The following is a 21,702-nucleotide window of genomic DNA, read 5'->3' on the forward strand; positions in this document are numbered from 1 at the left end:
AGACATTGGGAACCTGCGATTTGTGGAACTTTGCGGAAACGTTACGATGAGAACTGCAGCCCGACGGCCCGGTGCCTCCCCACAACTCTTCATCAGGTATGAAACCTTGTATATCTCGCCTGACACCTTCGCAGTGAGCATGTCTCTGCCTGCATAAAGTGCTGAACAGAAAGAAGTGCGCAGTGGACATAAAATCCGATAATAACTTTCAGTGTTTTCACCTTGGAGTATCCTCTGCTGGAGCATGAGGCACCTTACTGATATAAACGAAAGAGCAGAACTAAAGCGTCGGCCATTCTGCGCGTTGTGATGTCCGAGGTGTGGGTATTGATTCCTAGTGCTGGTGCTTGCAAGATTTAATTGGGAGGGATATTTGAGAGCACAAGGACAAGGTGATGCTTCTTTGAGAGTACTCCGGCCTGTAAAATATGTAGCGTAAAATATTTGTTCCTTTATGGAAATGCAAGAGTGAAATTTATAATGAATTGGAAAATATTTTGAAAAATATAAATATATTTTGTATTTTTTGGAAATATTGCAGCAATGTGTGTATTTCCCCGTATATTGTAAAGTGTTTCAATATCTTGGAAATGTCATTTATTTTTAATATGCCGCAGTTTGTTTCATTTATTTATAGTGGAACACTTTACTGTGTGCCCTGTTGAGGTCCAAACACGGCCCAGACACAGCCACACCCCCAGTCTGATCTGGAAAAACCGCTGAGCGAAGACTTGTTGCAAATACATTTGAGATTATATTACCTTTGTTTTTATCTCTGTGTGGGAATACGTTTGTTCAGAGGAAGGGGTTCCCACGCTGGGCTGTGGTGGTTAATCTCTGCTGTCTCGGTTGCCAGTGGAGGGTGAAAATATTAACCCCGCTGTGGGTAATAAAGTGTCGGTTGACCCCTGGGAGGGAATCGAAGCAGTGGCAAAAGAAAGCAAAAACAAATGGCGGGCCACGGAAGCCCGTTCTCCGGTCGAATTAATGCCCAGGGCAGGCATTACAAGCGGCAGGGCACACCGGCACACGGGGCGTGTGACGGATGCTTCTGTGATGCCACCCGGGGGGAACTGGCACAGTGCCCAGGACCATGCGGCCGTTCTGCCCGATGGGCTGGGAGACCGGCGTACACGGTCGGAGCTCAGCTTTGTGTCTTCATTCTGTGGATTAAAACATGGAGTCTTTACTCTTTACGTTTTTAGATGGAGCTGAAGCATTTGCAACAATTGTTGCTAATGTCCTACAGTTCCAATTACTCTGTAAGCTGTATGTACACCTGTATAGCACTACAGTGAAAGATTTTTATTTATTTATTTATTTATTTATTTATTTATTTATTTATTTATTTACTTACTTAAATCGGACCTGTAGGTGGCTAGCGGGTTGCTAGGTTGCACCTAAGCAATGGTAACCATAGGAACCCAGGCTGATGAAGCTACGCTAACTGTGGCGCCTTGCTGTGGAATGTCGGTTATTGCCTTATGATATAGCCCAGGCTCAGAATAGCAATGGCAGACTTATTAAGGCTCAGTCTAGTCCCCTGTAAAAATAAATAAATACGATACACAGGCTGCTGAACCAGCATTTTACGAAGGGGGTATTTGGGGATTGATTTATGAGAGAGACCGCGTGGAATGAAAAGCGAGCAGCCATTACTGGTTGTGGCCGGCTGCATTGTGAAAACTCACTGCTGTGTAGTGCCATATAAGTGTCAGTGGTCCCACCATGCATACGGTACTGAAATGTGCAGTGGACTTTACACTGAACACAAAATGAAATTGGAAGTAAAGGAACCTGAATTTCAAGAAGCTTGTGTTGTTTGTTAAAACAACCCTCAGCTGAAAAAAAATGAACAGACTGAAAATAGACTGCTGTCAGAGCAATCTTCAGTGATGGATTAGGTTTTTACACAAGCGTTGTTTCTACAAAAAACTTCACATTTTATATTAATTTCCATTCCATTGCTGTTTAAAGTGCTACTTGCTATCAGGAATACAGAGATGCACCAACAGGATGCCCAGAGGTGGCAGGATCGGGGGGTCAGGTAGGTGTGCTGGGTTAGATGACTATTTGAAGATATACTATAATGGAGCTGTCCCTTTAGCTGTTGGACGGGCTAGCACCAAGGTTTTGAATTTGATGTGAGCTGACACACGTGTAGGTAGCCAATTCTATTTTTGTAACTCCATAATGTACATTTAGGTAGCCGGGACTAGCACACTGTTACCTGTCCATTCACTCTGAGAGAGACACTGCAACCTCTGTGCCGATCGCCCGCTCTCTCTCTCTCTCTCTCTCTCCCCCTCTCTCCCAGGCGCCATACATTTCAATTGAGGATGTTGGAAGGCGTCAGTGAAAAAAATCAATCAGGTTTCACCCACGGCATCATTAATCAGTTTAGCCCCTCAGCGGCAGAAACGACGCCGCGATGGAAACGTGTCGAAAACGCCGCGCGGGGCCGTGCGAAGGACGGCCTCGACCAATCGCGCTTGGCGGCGGGCGGCCTTCGGAAGGTCAGAGATATGTACTGAGAGAAGTGAGACGCGGGGCCTCCAGGTCTCTGTGGCCTCTGTGTGCAGACGGCAGAGCTCAGAGCGGCAGTTGTTTCTGGGGCCTCAGGACGCGTGTGAAGCTTCCCTTGTCTCTGTGAGTGTGGCTGTTATAATGCGCACACACAGGCCCGGCTGTAGGCTTCTGTGCCACCGGAGGCAAGATTACCTATCGCTTCTTTTTTTGGGTGGGGGGGTGGGGGAGCGGTTGCAGACTGGGATGGGGCGTGGGGGTGGTGTGTGATAATTTTTAACAACGGATAATTTTATGGAAGTTTTTGGAATCCAGTACTGAAGGAAGTGAAGGATTTAATTAGCTCTAGCTCTGACACACTAATCCTGGTTTCCACAAATTTTATGTAAATTTCTTTCCAAATTAGTTCAAAGATCTCACTGTTTATTTCATATCGGGTTATTCTTCCTCACAAATTACCAATTTTGATCCTAATTTATTATTGCTTTTACTGCCAATATTCAAAGAAGAAAATTAATCATATCCAACGTCCTATAATATGAAAGGTAATTAGGCAATATAACTGAACATTGGTATAATGAAATTAATTAGCCTTTTTTATTTTTTAAATAATGAAATATATACTTTAAAAGCCCTTGGGAAATAGACTATAATAATAGAACTGTTCATCACAGTTGTCCTTTTCTCTTTTAAATTTCTAGCATTTGTCAGCAGGAATGAAGAGGTGCTCCTTGGAGAGCTGACTAGCTGTATCTTTTCTCTATGCGAACAAAATCAGTATTCAGTTCTGAATATGAATGCGTGGGATTTTTTATATCGATGTGAGCTATGTACCCGAAAGACTGAAGTTCACTAAACTCAACGCGAGTAAATTTTTTTTGCGATGTCTATTTTGTAAAGACAATATTGTAATTATAAAGCAAATGTGACAATGTGCCAGTTTTGTGAAAAACCATTTACATAACAGGTAGTGCGGTTGCACACAGTGCTTCCTCATGAATATGCATGAAGGAGGTTTGACATTTGTTCGGTAAATTACCTCGCAAAGCTGAATAATTTAATGGATTTGTACACGCTTGTCACACTTACCTACGTGACTGACAAATAGACTGGCTGGCTGGCTGGCTAGAAGGAGTTCAGACGAGTTCTCAGATTCATTGTTTTGCTTGATGCCCAGATGTCTGTTGGATTGTGAGCTCTACCAATTCAATTTGCAGCACAGGGCTCGACCCCTACAGGGTATGAATGGTTCGCCCCATCTTCAGCTCAGTCATGCTTATAGCTGTGAGCCTAAATTTTTCATTGAATACCATCATAAAAAGCCATTGTGATGTTCCTAAGTTTCAAATTCCGGACAACAGTATACATTTCTTTCTCACTCGAACGTTCCTGGATTTGAAGAGAACGGTCCGTGACAGTTAATATTCCTGTCCGTTCTCTCTAATATTACCTCGTACACATCTCTCTGAGACTGGAGTAAAACAAAGGTGTAAGGTGTCAGATGCTGTGGCATGAAGTGGGAGATGAGAGGATGTGGTTGGGGCAGGTGTTTTTGAGGAGGATGCAGTATTCTGAGCACACACCAGCGTAGAGAATGGATCCGATTCAGCGTACACCTGGAGAGAGAGGTCTGGAGAGAGAGGTCAGCTGAATGACGCCGTGCTTTGAATAACGGGGTTTGAAGGGCACAGAGTTTAAGAGTGTACTGTCTGTCTTGTCTGTCCTCAAAAAACTTGCATAGTTATGCATTGTTTGCAGATCACTCTGTTCAATTACCCTTAATTGGCCTGCGTTGTAGATACTGAACCTATATCGAACAGTTATTTGACCATGCTAGTAACTGAATGTCTAAAAGAGAATATCAGGACTGCAGAATTCATATGTGAACACTGAGAATTGCGCTACCTTGGGTGGCATTTACAGAACTGTTATTTCATAGGTACAGTAGGGTTTTTAAAAATTCATAATCAGACGTGACTTCAGTCTAATTATGACTACACCACAGTATCATAGCTATAAAACTATAATTGAATACCAATGGTGGATCGCACTTCTCAACTCTAATTCATTTCTGGTTCCCAGCGTAATCACAAAATGAAAATGACGCTAATTAATTAAGCGTTCATTGCCAGTTATGACAATCACAACTCGTCAGTGTGATTCAAATCAACTGATCTAGGGTAATGGTAATAGTAAAATCGTACGATATTATTAGCACATTTGCTATATATTGTTGTGCAATAAAAAAGCAAAAGCAAGTAACAGACAAATGGTCTACTGGTTACATCATTTGACTCATACCTAACGTAGACTTTGACCTAATATGACCTTCCCAGGCTGAGGACACAGCTATCCTTTTGCAACGAGAGTAATGCACTGGTAGAATAAAGGGGCTCCATGAGGTCCAATTTCAGTAAGCCATTAAGACTCCATGCCCTGCCAAGTCCTTGTGAACCCTGTTGTACTTGTCACATGGAAAATAATGCTGATGAAGCAGCAATAATGGTGCATCAGCGCCCCCTGGTGGACGCACAAAAATGAAGACTCACATCAGCTTTGATGCCTTGTTGTTTCAATCAACAGTGGAAACTATGAATACAATATCCTTCAAACAAGGGTGTGTAAAGTCATACTAGAACACATGCACCTCTGCCTGTGAACTATGAACATTTCCAACCAGAGGTGGCAAGTGCAGGGGTCAGAAAATAAGTTCTGCCATGTGTTTCTTCCATCCATGAACTCAGCCAGCTGATTTCACTAATTAGTTCTATTTAGCAAATCCAGGTCATTGGAACACAATACTGGGGAGGACTTTTACTTTCAGAACGTGGATTTTCCACCTCTGCTTTCAACATTTCTCTTCACACTTTTAAAACTTGAAGCACATCTTACGGTTAGACTCTGGATATTGCAACAAATTCTTGTTGGAAAGCACATTTGCCGTAAAGACAACTCAACTGGATAGCTGTATTATAAATAAACAGAAAAGCAGGCTGTTGAACTTGATTTAACAATGTTTATATATACAGTTACACATGCGTAACATGCATACACATACCAGAATGGCAACAAATCCTACATTTTTGGTTTTACAGGAAAGTAAAATTAAAAGTATGCAACATCTTGCCTGTCAAAAAAAAAAATTAAAACTTTTCTTTCCAAGGGAAAATGGCGTAAAAAGCTACTTTAAAACAGTCAGGATATCCAAGTTGTAGAAAATATAATCACAGCACCAGGAGGAGTATATTGTTTTGCAAGCTGCCTCTCTTCCACAGATGCACCAGTTTTCTCATCTATTCTACAAAAATAGTCATCTGATAAAAGAAAAATGGCTCCATATAAAACAAGTCACGATTGCTACATTTTGCAGTTCACAAAAAAAAAGCACCAAAATGGCTCACAATCCTCTGCGTTTTTTCAAAAGGTATAAAAATGCGATCGCACATTTCACAATAAAAACTGGACGCATACAAAAATAGCTCTGTTGCAGTTCTGTTGGCAGCTGAATCGGGTCACGTCGGGTCGAAGAGGAACTAGCATTGTTGCCTTTACATGATGGAGCAGCCTCTCTGTGTTTGCTGTGCTTCACCCTGTAAAAGATGCGAGGGGTGTTAGATTTTATGCATCATCCTTGCAAGGGGGAATCTCCCATTTTATTGCGCCCCTTTTTACATCACTGCAACGCCTCACTGACCTCATCTTCTTCATCGTCTTCCTCTTCTTCCTCCTCCTCCTCCTCTTCGTCCTCCTCTTCCACTGAGGTGGTCTTGAAGACCATGGTCCTCTCTGCCACTTCCTGTTAAGACAGAGTGGTTTGACGAGGGAGGTCTCTTTTCCCTGGCCTTGTAACCTAAAGGTCACAGGTTCGATTCCCAGCTAGGACGTGACTTAGCATGCATTGCTAACATGCATTGCTATCCAGTTGTATAAATGAATGCAATGTAAAAAAAGTAGTGTAAGTCGCTCTAGCTAAGAGCGATCAGCTAAATGCCTGTACTGTAATGGAGGAATGGAACCCCAGGCCCGCACGGTTCCGTACCTCTCCCTGGGGGTTCCGCAGCAGCACCCTGACGTCCACCCCGCTGCCCCAGGAGCTCTGGTTCTTCCAGATGAGGTCCGTGGGGGGGGTGGAACTCACGCCCGCATTGGAGGCCCAGACCTGAACACGGGGGGATGGGTTCAGAAAAAGGGGGGGGGGGCTGGGGGGCTGGGGTGTCCACTGCAGGGACAGTGGTGCTGAGCACACTACCTGAATATTTACGGGCAACGGTGTTTTGCAGTTTTCACCGATAAGAGATTGTTTGTGCAGGTGCATATTTCAGATCATTGCTCGTCTGCCAAAAGCAGCTTGAATTGCTGAAAAGCTCATTTTTTTTAATGCAAGTATAGCGAAAATGTACATTTCCCGAGAGCTGTGCGTCTGAGCTCGTCCAATCAACACACAGCTTTCACAGAGAGGATAGTAAAACAGAATCAATGTAAAACGGATATTGCAAGTTACAGCTTTAATTAAGCTTCACGTGAAATTGTTTGTATAATCAATACTTCAAGCTCTCTGGTTATTTCATCATCTGTTCATAAAACCTCGACCCACTGGCAAAGCACAAGGAATCGGTTATCAAACATAAGCAATATCACACTTGCTGATTATAGCAGGAAATAGCAACCGTGCCAAAATTAACAAACCGCTTCAAGGATCCATACAAAAAGATTTCCGACTTCACTCTGTAATGTTTTCTTAGTGACCACAAATTTGAAAGACTGCACATGCAAATGGCCACAGATGAACTGTACTTTACTAAAGAAAAAGCTGTATAGTATATACTATACAAAAAAGTTGTGTAAGTAAGAGTAATAGCGTCTGCTAAAATGCCTATAATCTAATGTATAGAGCAAGCTTTTCAATATTTCATGTTATAAAATGCTAATTAAATGTCCTTGGCTGCCTATGAACACCATTGCATCTGAAATGCCTTTTGCGATCTGAAATATGCATCAATCCCCACTGTGGTTGACCTTAATGTGGGCGACGGGTGATAGTTCCGAGCTCCCAACATGTCCAGTAAAGATCACTGGTGGGTAAAATCTACGACTGGATGGATGTGCCTGGAGATGACCTTCCTCAGTTCGCTGGGGACGATGTGTTGAGAGGAACTGACCGCTGTGCAGTGCAGTGGGGTCCACAACGCGCTCAATAAGGAAGCATAAACTCAGACCCGCATGCGACAGGAAGCGCCTGATCACAGCGCGACTTCATGCGGCTCACCGTCACTTTCTGTCCCGCTCTCAAGACGTATCGCGGAGTGAACTTGTACGTCGCGTCGACGTCTCCGATGGTCCTGGTCATCTCGAAACCCCCCATGGGCTGGTCCTGTGCAGGGGTGAGAAATGAACGCCGTCTTCTTATTGGAAGCAACTCTGACTCAAAATCGGATATGTCACAGATTAATGCCCCCCTCATCTGCTTTAGGGCTGCCATATGCAATTTGGTTGACTCCATTACATGGGCTTTTCCTGTCATAATCTAGGCGAAGAAAGGAAGAACGTCCCATTTTAAACTTGGCCTGTGAAATGCCACAGCGCCCTCACCTGGTTGGAGGTGTTATGCAGGCGGATGAACCTCCCGTCCACGTCCAGCTCGTCGAGGCGGACGTTCCCGGAGGCGGAGGCGGAGTGAGCGATGGTGACCCTAACGCTGCCGCTGGCCTCGGGCTCCTCCTCCTCCTCCACGCGCTTCCTCTTCCCCCGCGCGGTACGCACGCTGCGGCTGGACGAGGCCCGGGTCGCCGTCACGCGCGAAGACGGGCTGGGGGACAGCCTCAACCTGGCCGAGGGGGGGACGCGAGGCGGGGCCCCAAAATGAGTGACGGGGCACGAACGTACATCACCAGGGTCACAAGGCATTTGTTTCCATTTGGCCATTTTATATGAGCAACACCTTTAATATATAGAGGGGGTGGTTGTGATCGTGACCCGAGGGGGGATTGTAATTGCGGACTAGGGGGGCGGGAGAGGGGTTGGAGAGATTGATTGCAATCGTTGATCGGGAGGGGGTGGGAGGGTTATAGATTGCCACCTGGGGCACCAGTTGTTTTGGCCTATAACATTACACTGAAAATGTTTTCAGGACCAACTAATTGATTTTCAGGCCATTTAGGCAATTTTCTCATTTGCCATGACTGGGAAACTGCATTAAAAAAATCCAGGTTTTCCAGGCCGCGTGTGGACCCCCGTTCACAGCCGAATTACATTTGACACCTCCTCACCTCTCCTCCTCTCCCTCCAGAAGTTTCCGGTAGGCGTTGATCTCCATGTCCAGGGCCAGCTTGACGTCCAGCAGCTGCTCGTACTCGTCCAGCTGCAGCTGCATCCGGGCCCGAATTTCAGCGATCTCCCGCTCGTGCTCCGCCCGGACCCTGTAGCCGGCGTCCCGCTCCTGGGCTAGCGCCGCCTCCAGCTCGTCGATCCGGTCCTGCAGCCCGCGGGTCTGCCGAAAGAAAAAAAAAAACATGGCATTATGGGAAATGTAGTTCTACACATGCTACCCTATTAGATGCCAGAATGCAGATCCGGTCCTGCAGCCCACGGGTCTGCAGAATGCAGTGCAAAAAAAAAACCCTGACTTACCACGCATGGCATTATGGGAAATGTATTTCTCCACACGCTAGCCAATGAGATGATAGGAGCCTTAGCAAGACCATGTCAAGCTGGCCAGGGGAGTACAGCATCCAAAAAATTCAATTCAAGGCCTGTAGTGTGGTCATCTCTGTCCACTGCCCCTCCACAGTGTCAGGTCGATCAAGCTTGCAATCGCGACTGTCACCGCCAGTACGGTGTCTGCACTGGGACAAAAATTCATCAGCAGGGAAACGGGCGTGTACCTCTTTCTGCAGGTTGGCCAGCTGTGCGGACAGGCTCTCCACGCGCAGTGCGGACTCCCTCAGCTCCTCCCGGGCCAGGCTGGCCGCGCTGCTGCTCATCTCCGCGGACAGGCGCGTGTTCTCCAGCTGAAACGCAGCCAGGTTAACCCGTCGAGCAATGTTGGGGGCGGCAGTGTAGCACAGTGGGTAAGGAACTGGGCTTGTAACTGAAAGGTTTGATTCCTGGGTGGGACACTGCCGTTGTACCATTGAGCAAGGTACTTAACCTGCGTTGCTTCAGTATACATATCAGGCTGTATAAATGTATGCAGTGTAAAAAGTTGTTTAAGTCGCTCCGGATAAGAGCGTCTGCTAAAATGCCTGTAATGTAACAGCGACTGCCGCTCCTCATATAATTGTCATATATAACCTCAGCAAGACTTTCAGTGTCCCTGCACTGGTCTGCTTGGGTGTATCACTAGACAGACGTCCAGGTATCACCGGACAGACATTCAGACTGACAGGCTGAGGCTGGACAGCGGGAGGGAGGCTCACCTTAGCCGCGTAGGTCTGCTCCATCTGGGCCTTGTAGAGCTTCACCTGCTCGTCGTGCTGCTGCCGGATCTCGGCCAGCGCCTGGGCCAGCTTGGACTCGTACTCCACCTGCCGGCCCGAGTCCACCTCCACCAGGCGGGTCTCGTGGCGCCTCCGGGTCTCGCTGATCTCCTGCGTGGGGGTGGGGGAGGGGAGGGGTGACGGGGGGGAAGACGCATCGGCGGGGGAACGAGGAGAGAGAGGGGGACGGGTTGAGAGGGGCCGTCGGGAGCACTCTCACCGCAGGAATGCCCGTGAGAGTCGAATTCCTGTCGTACGCGACTCTAAAAATGGCGGCTCACTGCGATCACATGATTCTGTCTGGGGTTTGTTTAATGGTAATCTACACTATCAACAGTTCTTCTAAAAAAATGCAGTGTTGAGATCTGTGCAATACTGGGCCAAGGGTTGAGGGGAGGGGAATCGATTTCCCTCACTTTATATCGGCTCACTCAATTTAAGCTGACAAAGGTGAACACACTGCAGGATAGGGCCAACACCGGCATTCAGAGCAAACCGTCCAAGCAAAACCAGCGCAGTTTCCTTTCAAACTGATACTGTGCAGACAGCTTTCTGCCCGAGATACATAAATGAACAGCTTTAGAATTTGTGTTCAGAGCAGAGCATTTTTAAAAATGTGGAAATTACTTTTTAAAAACAAAGGGAAAAAAAAGAAAGAATCTTCGTAAGATAGTGGGTAAGTGGGAGAAGGAGCAGCTGGTCGAGGGGCTCACCTCCTCGAACACGTTCTTGCGGAACTGCAGCTCCTCGGCCAGGCTCTGGCAGCGGTTCTCCAGGTCCACCCGCCGCAGCGTCTCCTCGCCGAGCTGCTTCTTCATGGAGGCCAGGCCGGCGTCCAGCTGTGGACCAACGAACGCAGCGGAGAAGCCAAGCCTTTACCCCTCATCTCTATCGTTACCGCTCACAACAGCGCCCCTCCACATCACTCACCCACAGGCATTACTTCAGCCCGTTCGGCAAGAGGCGGGCCCAGGAACCAGTGGCACACTGTTAACAAACCCTGACGCGTTTAGACTGGGGATGTAAATGATCACAACACAATCCCCCAGCGTTAGATGACTACACGCAATAAACTTTTTTTATTTATTAAAAAGTGCACATTCAAGGATTCCGTTCCAGAAGGCAGATTGGCTCTCAAACACAAGTGTCTGTACAGAGGCCATATATATATATATATATATAGTTTGCAGAGGCACAGCAGATGGTCCTTGCTCATCTGAAAATGTCTTCGGTCGTGGCTTTGGCAGAACCTTGGATGTGAGCATAGGGTTGGGCTGAAGTACTGCGTCCTGTGCTGTTAGTTAATAAGATTATCAGGCAGCTTTTACTTTTTTCCAGACACACAGCAACCAATTCCAGCCACTTAGCGGAGGGAAAAAAAAGGCTGTTGCTCTTTTTTTTTTTTTTTTTTTTTTTTCAAATGCAGATTAAAAAAAAGATGTATGCTGTGGGGCAGAACCCAGTAATTTAGACCTACACTGAGGACTAGTCGGTCAAGATCAATGCAGGCTAAGAGTGCTCTTCTGCTACGTCCAATTTAGATACAATTTAGATATTCCAACCGTGGCTACCTTGCAAGGCCCCCTTACCCGAGCCGACTGCAAATAATGAGGCAGTGCTTCAAATAGCAGAAAGGCTTTTCAGGCTGGTCACGTCTGGAGGGAGACGTCTGTGTAAATTGTGCGCCTGGCGATGCGGCTCTTCATCGCTGGCTACACAAAACTTAAACCAGCGTCTCCTCAGTGTCTAGCTTCTGACTCCTTTCCCAGCACACAGACCTACTTCTCCCTTCCCCCCTAATGGAGGGGGGGGGGGGGGAAGAACATTTAGTAGACAGGACTGTGGACTGTTCCAGCAGTGAAGTTCCACAGACCTGAGGCAGCGGAGCTAAACTTAAGAATTAAAACTGAAGATTAATTAGCGGCCTAGCGACCTAGCGGGGCCTCCCCACATCCTCCTGCGTGGGGTCAACAAGCGATGTTTACAGGGGGGCAGAACGTTTCGCAGACTGGACTGTGGCCTGGTAGACTGTTCCAGCTGTTCCACAGACCTGAGGCAGCAGAGCTTAACTTGAACTGAAGAACTGAAGATAATTTAGCGGCTAAGCTAATGGGGGGAGGGGGGGGTGGGGGCGGTACCTCCAGGATCTGGGCCTGCAGGTCGGACAGGCTGCCCTCCAGGCTCCTCTTTTCCGACAGCGCGGAGGCCAGCGCGGCCTCCTTGGCTCGCAGGGCCGTCTCCACGTCCTTCAGCCTGGCCTGGGAGGCGGCCAAGTCGCCGTCTTTCTTCGCGAAGCTGCAAAAAAGGGAAAGCAGAGGAGAGAGCTCGGTTCACAGAAGGGACAACTTCGGCGGCCGAAAAAAGACCTGAAGGAAGAGAAGGCTCAGCCCAAACCACAGGCTGTACAAAAAAACGGGGTGGTACGGGGGCCATTTTGGTTACCCATCAGATACCGGTGTGGTATTTCACTGACCATTGGAGGAAGTTCTGCTGTAACTGTTTAGTGAGATAAAATGTTTACAGCACTGTGACCTTGTAAGGACAGGAGAAAAGGTTGAAAAAAGACACACAAAATGCCATTTAATAGCTGTTGTTCTTCCACCTCGCCTCTGTGTTAAGACCACCGCCCCTGTAGCAGCAACGGCGTGTTGAGCTGTGCTAAATCACACCTGTCGAGGCCTGAACAATATGGCGTGTCACGCTGATGAAAGGCGCTTTACTATGCGTTTATCACCGCTGGCCATAACCTGGCCACAGCAGGAAAAGAGTCAGGAACATTAATACAGAGGGAACTGTGGGCTGGGCACATTCAACCATTATTTCAGGGGGCTTATCTTGTCCCTGTTCATAAAAAAAACAACCATAATGGATTAAGTCAAGTGACATCTTGAATCTCTTCGCATCGCGACATAATTCTACTCATGGTCTGGTTACTGCGCTTGACTGAAGGTCTTTATTAACAAATGCGTTCGGTAACAATAGCATCACTGTAGCGTGTGTGTGTGCGCATGTGTATGAGTGTGAGTACATGCGTTTGCTGAACATCTACATTAGGTCATTTCTTAAACAAAGAGTTCTGTGTCTCAACTAGCCGGGTGGAGTTTAAATTAAATATTACGAAGGTCATTTCTGTATGCAAGACAGGCATTAGGAGACCTCAGAAGAGCACTTAAGACTGCTGCAGAAGGAGAAGTGACTCACTGGAACAAGAGTAAGAAACTTGGCTCATGCCAGGGCGTTGTCTGCCCAATCAGATGCAATTACAAGGACCGCTGGGGGCACAGCGGCACTCTCCATCAACCAAGGAACTAGGGGCCGGAGAATCTGCATTTCAGAGCCACCGTGGCTACAGTTCCTCATCCCTCCACTAGGAGGCAGTGTTTTACATTAGTGCCGTTATCTCCGGATTTTCCGAGGGATTTTTTTTTTTCTCTGCAAGTGTGCTTGGCACCGATTGGTGCGCACAACCCCGCCAGCTAATCAGAGACAAGTACTCGAGGTGCACATTGTAATTAGGAGATTACGTTAATCACGGCACCGTAGTACCGCTAGGGCACTTGGCTTTCTCGAAGTGTCCGTTTTTAAATGTCAGTGGCCGCGAGACGACAGGCCCAAGTTGACACTTCCCTCAAGAGCAGGCACAGCGGTCCTATTATGCTGTCAAGCCAAAAGCTCTGGACCAACAGGCTTAATGTTTCCTCACATGTAGCACGGACAATGAGGCCCAAGAAATCACTTTTAGACCTTTTCATCAAATTCCTGGCATTAATACATAGTTCATATTTCTTCATTACACATTCTGAATCCCGTTTTGTGCAAATTATTTGGACACTGTATTGTTACCTGATGGACCCCATCTGCAGAAATGGTGGCAGACCAGAAACACAAAGTAGAGTGAGTGGGACTAATAATGTATTATTTGGGACTTGGTTCTGATTAAAACAATTGTTGTCTGTAATTAATGCTGTAAGTGATTCTTATTCTTTTACTTATGATTTGCCTCTCTGTAAAAGGGCTAGACTTTCACTTTAAACCACAGGATATCGCTGACTTCATTGATTATGATGTACAAAACAGAATGAAATCTTTTTTTAACTTTGTCTTAACATTTTATACTTCACTTTTTAAATTCTTGATCCTAAGCAGCACTTGAATAATGGCATTTTACATTATTTGCTAGAACAGAGCGTGTGAGCTGAATACTATTTTGGTCACCCACCATATATCCTGATAATAACCTTGCCATTTATGAATGTTCTTTTAAAAAGACCTCCCAGTTTCAAATATAATAAGGCCTAAGTGTACGTGCACACAATCATCCATTAGCTGAGGATCTGTCACCAGGGTTTGGGAGGGAGGAGAGCGAGAGTCCATACAGGCGGGGAACGAGGTCTGCTGGTTGCTTGCCAAAATTTGACCTAAAAATCATTTTCATAAAAGTTCTAACATTACTTTCGGTTTCTTCTTCATTCTTAAAATTCTGTACCTCCTTTTATGCTAATTACTCCGACATTGGATCTTTACCGGCAGTAAATCTCTGTACATCAGCAGTCAGTAAATCAGGACCTTCATTTAACCAGAATGCAGTGCTGTAAAACCCCTCAGTCACCTGCTCTCAAATTCACCTTCATAATCCAAAAATAGTGTGCGACATGAGAGTTCTGAATCATATGATTGTGGGCGTATGCAACAGTTCGGATAAAAAAGGGGTCGTTCATCAACCTTGTTTCTACAGCATTCCTTCATGAATATTTATGAGATGGAAAGTAACCTTTTTCCTTTACTTTTTTTCTAAGTCATAAGAATTCAAACACTGGGGCAAATAATTAATCAATGATCTTGTACATTCAAATAATGAAATACTCAGTCACATTATTAGACACTAGGACTGCAGTATCATTTATTTTCCCCAGAGATAACACGAGAAAGCTATATAACTGCTAAGAAATAATAAATCCAGGGATGCATCATTTGGAAGATCTGGGCCAATTTCACTAACCAGTATTAACCAGGCCATGTCGGCCAATGCAACTGCAACCACGTTTCCACATTCATAGAAGCAGTAGATGAATAAAATTTGTTACACACATAATTTGAAAAACATTCAAACTGCTCACAGTGAGTGGTTATAACTTACTGTGTATTATGTCTAACATTTTAATATTATTAGATGAGTGATATCCAATGACCGTCAATGTACTGATCTGCAGCACTCATTGTCCAAGAAAATATTTCCTGCACAGGCCTCGAATACATGATAGAACTGTCTGACTACAAGAACTCAACTCCCTGAAGAAATACTGAGAATCAGAAACTAATTTCATGAAAACTAAACACACCAACTTGATATTCCAACCTTTTCTTGATCAGTTTGAACGCAACTTTATTGGTTTAAAAATAGCCAAGATGATATTCATCCATTCCAGCATCCATCCCTTCATTGAGCTACCTCAAAGACCAACCGCTCAAAAGCTGAGGTTGTACACATTCCACAGTAAATATAATTACTGCTAAGTCACATGAGTTAGCCTGCGTGGTATGTCTTGGACACGACAGCCTGTTGTATCTGGTGAGCACTGACAGGGAAAAAGAGACCCCTTTACTCAAATATACCATGCTTCAGCGGCATCCATGGGTTTGCGTGGGACTGGTGGTTACTCACAACTTGTATAATCAACCTAAAATTTCACAACCACGTGACTTCCGCAGACAATCACACAGCAGTTAGAAACAAATAGAGTACATATGTAAGTTACATCATCAGCAAGACTTAACTGTGAGGAAATATGTTTTTTTTAAAATATATCCTTATGAGGTAGGCTACAGCAGGTGTGCCATCTCTACCATGTTGCAAGTTGTTTGGCACTTTTCAAGGTTTTTGTACAGAAATAACCACAATAATCACAGATGTGCAATACACTCAAGAGCCCATTATCATCCTTTTTTGCCAATAATTACTGAGCATTGCTTAAGTTAGGACATCTTTATTGATCATAGAGCAACTTACTTGATTCCTAAGCCAACATCAAGAGGTCCATTAGTGAGTAGTTACTTTATTTAGGTGTTCAGATATAGCCTATATTTATTTAGCATCACTCCCTTTGTCTAAAATATGGTTTAAATACACTATGGGACTTTACAATCATGAGCTTTATAGTAATTAATTCACTTTAGTTTGTGATACCTGTAGCGTGACAGTGTGTCAACACAAACCTTAAAACACCAGCCACTATAAAAAAAATGTATGACAGGTTGAGTTGCGCTAAATCAGTCACAAAACTCAAGTAAACGGTCAGTGATTAAGTTGCGCCCCTAGTTTACTGAAAACAATGTCACATTCCATGAAACTTCAACCCAGAGTTTTTATGCAATCTATATTTGATTTAGTGTACACAATAAAACAACGTTTTAAAATAACAACTACAACAAAAACAACACCAATAATAATACACAATAAAACAAAGTTTTAAAGTACCAACAATAATAATAATAATAATAATAATAATAATAATAAATTAACGTGAAAAGGTCCATCATCCCATTATGCAATGGTGTATAAAGCGCTAATTATAAAACAGAAAAACTTACTTTTGTAATAGCTGCTCATGCTCGGCCTTTATCTTTCCCAATTCAATCTGAAGCTTGGCGCGTTCTTTAGCGATGCCATCCAAGGTTCTCCTAGCGTCCGCGAGCTCGGTCTCGTACAGTGATTTAATACCAGTGAGCTCCCGGCTTCTTACTTCTTCTCTCTCGCTGATCTGCAGCTGAAGAACACTATTTTCGGACTCGAGGCTCCGTACCTTGTCAATGTACACGGCTAAGCGGTCATTCAGGTTTCTTAATTCTTCCTTCTCTTGCAACCTGGATATTCTTGTAGGGCTCAACGGAGTAGCGGCGGTGGAGCGGGTCCCCATTCTTTGCCCGGCCGGAGTCGTAATAGCTGCCGCCATTATATCGCAAATGCAATAAGACAAGAAAACCAGCAAGCGTACAAAATCAGTGCAGAGCCTAAAATGTAAATGCGTGTCAAAAAAATTAAGAACAATATTCTAACGAAATTTCGCGAAGGCTTGATATTATTTTACATTAATACGACATCACTGCAGTTTGACAATAACTGACTTTGTAGAAATTAATACGCTTATATGTAGAGAGGGTTTAGTTAGCCTACATCCAAAGACGTACAAGCTAAAATAAGAAATCCACAGTTAGTAAATCATCATTTTCTTTTAAAAATACATGAAAACTAATGGAATTGCCTCCATCCACTTTATCCCCCAGTCTAATGAAAGAAATGGTATGACTAATATGGCCGCTAATTACTATGTAACAGACACGTGACCAGTGAAAACCAATGGTGAATCACAACCTTTCAACTCCAACACTGGTGACAGAATTCAAAACACACTGAATGACGGTTTTGTTTCCTTAGACCAGCACACATGCCATTCATACTTTTGAGTATAGCCCATGTTCTGGCTGCAAACATGTAGGCTAATGTACTTAGTGTAAGCACTACTTAATGTAAGTCATTTGACAGTATCTAGGCTGTGTAGCCTATTGCAGTAATGCATATTAAAAACAGACAGTTTCAGAGGTTTTGATTTTCTATGCTTTTTATATAAATCCTAAATGACTGACCATGTTAAGTGTATAACACTTAAATGAGCCTAGAACTGTCTGACAAATCACAATTGTTCACACACATTGTATAATCCTCCAAATGTGACCAGGGTTGGGGTCATTTTAGTTAAGTCACTTCAGAATTGAATTTATTTACTAAAAAAAAACTATCACTGAACATTGTGGGAATTTTAGAATTTATGAACTGAAATAAATTGACTGATACAGAATTGACACCAACCCTGAATATTGCAGCAGAAGAAAGGCTAAGGGGCAAGATTAATGAACAAATGTTTTACACTTTAAATCTCTGAGCTATGTGATAAAAATGACTGCTGCTTCCTCAAGAAAAGCGCAGCATGATGAAGAACGAGAGAGCGTTTACATTTGACATTACCGGTGGACCTAGCTTTAAGTACAGTACTCTGGAGATATTCATATCCGCTGAAATCACCTACTTGCCCTGCCTGAATGCAGTGGAGTTATAATACTCATGGAAATTGATGAGGAGAGCATTTTGCCAAGCTTTTTTTAGGCTGGCAGACACAGATTCGATGATTTGTGCTCAGGGATAGCTGGAGGTATCTGTCTCCGTGTACAGTAGTCTACACGTGACAACATATCCGCTGATAAATAGCTTCCACCATGGTCATGTTTTTGAACAAGCTCTCTCCTGAAAAATCTTCTGCATTTTGTAGAAAATATATCTTGCATATCACAGAAATGAAAAAAAAGTAAATCACTGGGTCTCACGGGGCTAGAGTTAGCATCAACGCAATTTTGATAATGACGGCATAAAGCTGTCACCAGCCAGCAATGTTCTGTTTTCAAATCGGTTTATGGCTCCGCAAAAACAAAAAAGCTAATAACAATTGAAGTTTTAAGTGTCCATAAAATATTTCATTGATTAAATATGCATTAGCTCTTGCTTAATGGTGATTGTGTATGTATGCTCTGCAGATGCCCACAAGCATTGCTGCTGTAGATATGCAGTGGCCTACACCAACATGGCATTGCAAATAAGGGTAGCAAAGTCCCTCTTTCCAGACGTTACCAACGTGTAAGCTTTAAGCAATAAGCATACATCAATGATTCCTCAAGCAGCGATTGGATATTTGGGGAAATGTGATGAGCAGGGTGTGAAAAAATTGATGGTAGCAGAGCATTTATGGCCCCGGTGCTGCTCTGTGGCTGGTGTGAGCCAACTCATTAAAATTAATGGACTTTTAAACACAATCCGCTTCTGTTCTGCAAATTCTGCATTGCAAATGCGGCCCTGCCCAGCCACCCTGCCCAGCCACCCTGCCCAGCCGCCCTGCTCCACGTCCGGATGTGTGTCAGCCCTGATCTCTGATTGTCATTTGATTTAACTGCGTCTCTGGTGGAAACATAAAAGACCCCCCACCTTAATGTCCAACAGAGCTAATTAACATCAGCACGCGGGAGAAGAAATAAATGAATAACTAAATAAATAAATAACTAAATAAATAAATAAATATTTAAAAAAACCATTGAGAAAAGACTGCACTTCACTTCTTTAACTCTGGGGAAAAAAAAAAAATTCAACTGCTGGTGTAGATGTTCAATGTGAGCTTAAAAGCAATTTCAGCAACACACAATCAGACAGACAAAAATGAAAATGTCATTTAAAACGTTTGAAGTTATGTACTATTTTATTTAACCTTACTGGTGTTTTGACCAACAAAAAAAAAACCCCAATGAAACGAAATAAAGCAAAGGGTCCAAAAATGGAGTCCTCTAGTCCCGTGGAGTATGGAAGTGATCCTAGTCCAGGTATTCCTGACTGGACCAGTGATGAAAGTCTCTTTAGGACATCAGGGCGGGGCTTGTCCATACAAGCCCCGGGTAGTGGTCAGAGAGCTGTTGTACCTGGACAGGTGTGAGGCGATGGGGGGCGGACGGCAGGTTCGGGACGGGGCGGGGGCCGTGGGGTCCAGCGACCCGGCTCTGCCCTGTCCGTGACAGAGCCGCTCTCTTCCCTCCAAAAACAGGCTCTCCTCGTGCGGCCTGCGGGGAACCTGGGCCTGCAGCCAGGGGACGGCGGGAAGCACCCCGAGCGCACGGAAAAGAACGGAAATGTTAGAGCGCCTTTTCGTGTCAAACGCGGTTCGCTTGTTCGCTTGAAGTGCGTGCTCACCTTCAGTAAGAGCCTCTGGTTCTTCATGTCCTGTTTCCATGGCATTACGTAGAGTTTCGGAATCATGGGATGTCTGACGGAGAAAGCGGGGACATGGTGGTGCGCTGATCTGTAGAAACATTTCAGACGGATTCCATATCAAGGCTTGTCTTTTTTTTTTAATGCAGTGAAGCATATATTTTATTTGTTTTGATCAGTTAATATATGTCCTAATTTTAATGTTTTTACAAAGAATAGTATTAGTAAAATACAAAAAATACATGTATGTGTATACTATAGTTGTAGAGAGTTTACCTATCAGAAAAAAAATATGTATATGATTCTGGCAGTAATGACACTATTTCCAAAATGAAAGCTTGCATAAAAATACCTGTATATCCTGTTTAAATCATTCACCTACAGCAGAAATGAAGGAATTGAACGCTCAAATGAAGGAAACTCACTTGTCTGGTTCAGTGTTCATTGACATCTCGGCCATGTTTGTTGACAGCAGCGAAGCCCCTGGAAACTTGGCAGTGCACCATGGGTAATGGGTAGAGTGAGAGGGCAACAATAGCAGGCTGAGGAGTAACTGAACTCCTGTCCAGCACAGTTGGAAGCGAAACTAGAGCTGAGCAGGCTGTTTTTGAATGACGCAAACTTTTCAGACTCTGTCCTCGTAGACTTTGTTGAGCGAAAAGAAGTGGGTCAAGCCGCATCATGTCAACGTGATATGCTCTTTAACTGCCTTATGGAGCAATACTTATGCCAATACTTAATAAGAACCACTGATCTGGTGTGAAGTAACCGGACATCATATAACAGCACAGCTTTGTCAGTTCATAAAACATTTACTGTAGTACAATACTGTGTACGTAATAGGTAAAATTTCAGCAAATGTTTAAGTACATATTTGCAATAAAAAAATATATATATATTTTGGTCCTTCTTTGGTAGGATTATGTTTTATAAATTTGCGCTGACAAATGTTCTCCAAACAAAATCTGTGATCCACTAGTAGTTTTAGTTTTAGTGGCACATGTCAAAATTTTCACATTCTCTTTGTAGGTAATGCACTGTTAACCACAGGTATAGAAAGACACTTGCGGTTAAGCAGGCATCCATCTGCAACGGTGATTCTCAGTGCGCCGATGCAATCAGGAAAGAAAACCCTATTAGCGCTGGTACTGACTGGGTGATGATTTCCCTGCTTCATCACGCAAGAGAGTCTCCTCTGCATGGCTGGGTACCTGTGCTCTGCCTGCACCAGCTGCACAGTCATCCAATGAGGAGGCTGCGCAGATTAGTGAAGACCGCAAAATGAAAAGCAGCAGCAGCAGCTGTCTGCAGGTCCTTTGATTTGAAGGACGTGCCTGCTATTCTGCATTGTCCTGAATTTACACTACGATGAATTAATGACAAATGTCACCATGGAATGGATGTAAAATACACAATATGACCAAAAGTATGACACCGGACATCCAAAATCTTGGCAAACCTTTTGCCACAAAGTTGAAAGCACAGAATCGTCTAGAATGCCGTTGCATTAAGGTTTGCCTTCAGTGGAACTGAGGGAAATTGCCCAAACCATGAAAAACAACCCCAGACAAAGGGGTGTCCACATACTTTTGGTCATATAGTCTATCATTTAGCATTCCAAAGAGGGATAAAATATTTGTTCAAAACAAGGTGTACACTTTTACAACTGCTGGAATTGATATGGGAATGCACAGCTAGGACTATCATAAGTGAGGGTTTCCCACTGAACAGTTCATTGGGGTTCCTCACTCTCCGATGTGCAACACGGATCTATGTCCCATTGACAAATGCACTACGTAGAAAAAGGTTCCTCCCAGCATATTCTGGATCAGGATATAGGCCGGCTCCTGGTACACACAGTAGATTGCACAGGAGCAAATCAATGTCCTTATGAGATACAAA

General features: G+C 44.3%; 2 protein-coding genes across 3 annotated transcripts; both read right to left on the reverse strand.

The window, feature by feature from the left end:
* Window positions 1-5,528: 5,528 nt before the first annotated feature.
* On the reverse strand, window positions 5,529-17,307 carry LOC135233545 (lamin-B1-like). 2 transcript variants are annotated; one of them, XM_064297211.1, is made up of 11 exons: window positions 16,590-17,307; window positions 12,140-12,296; window positions 10,715-10,840; window positions 9,942-10,112; window positions 9,408-9,533; window positions 8,793-9,013; window positions 8,116-8,350; window positions 7,793-7,897; window positions 6,566-6,685; window positions 6,217-6,322; window positions 5,529-6,109 (listed from the first exon to the last, which is right to left on the reverse strand). In XM_064297211.1, exons 1-11 carry the CDS (start codon window positions 16,949-16,951, stop codon window positions 6,075-6,077), a joined length of 1,764 nt encoding a protein of 587 aa, XP_064153281.1. In that variant the 5' UTR covers window positions 16,952-17,307; the 3' UTR covers window positions 5,529-6,074. The 2 variants fall into 2 exon arrangements, with proteins under 2 accessions (XP_064153281.1, XP_064153280.1); XM_064297210.1 differs by having other exon boundaries at window positions 5,529-6,116; window positions 6,221-6,322; window positions 16,590-17,306.
* A 1,977-nt stretch (window positions 17,308-19,284) lies between these two features.
* Window positions 19,285-20,529, reverse strand: LOC135264530 (sperm-associated microtubule inner protein 10-like). The gene is made up of 3 exons (XM_064353239.1): window positions 20,226-20,529; window positions 19,783-19,891; window positions 19,285-19,669 (listed from the first exon to the last, which is right to left on the reverse strand). The coding sequence occupies exons 1-3, from the start codon at window positions 20,258-20,260 to the stop codon at window positions 19,460-19,462; spliced, it is 354 nt and encodes a 117-aa protein (XP_064209309.1). The 5' UTR covers window positions 20,261-20,529; the 3' UTR covers window positions 19,285-19,459.
* Between the last annotated feature and the right edge of the window lie 1,173 nt (window positions 20,530-21,702).

The sequence above is a fragment of the Anguilla rostrata genome, chromosome 10 (genome assembly GCF_018555375.3).
Source record: "Anguilla rostrata isolate EN2019 chromosome 10, ASM1855537v3, whole genome shotgun sequence".
Classification (NCBI taxonomy): Eukaryota; Metazoa; Chordata; class Actinopteri; order Anguilliformes; family Anguillidae; genus Anguilla; species Anguilla rostrata.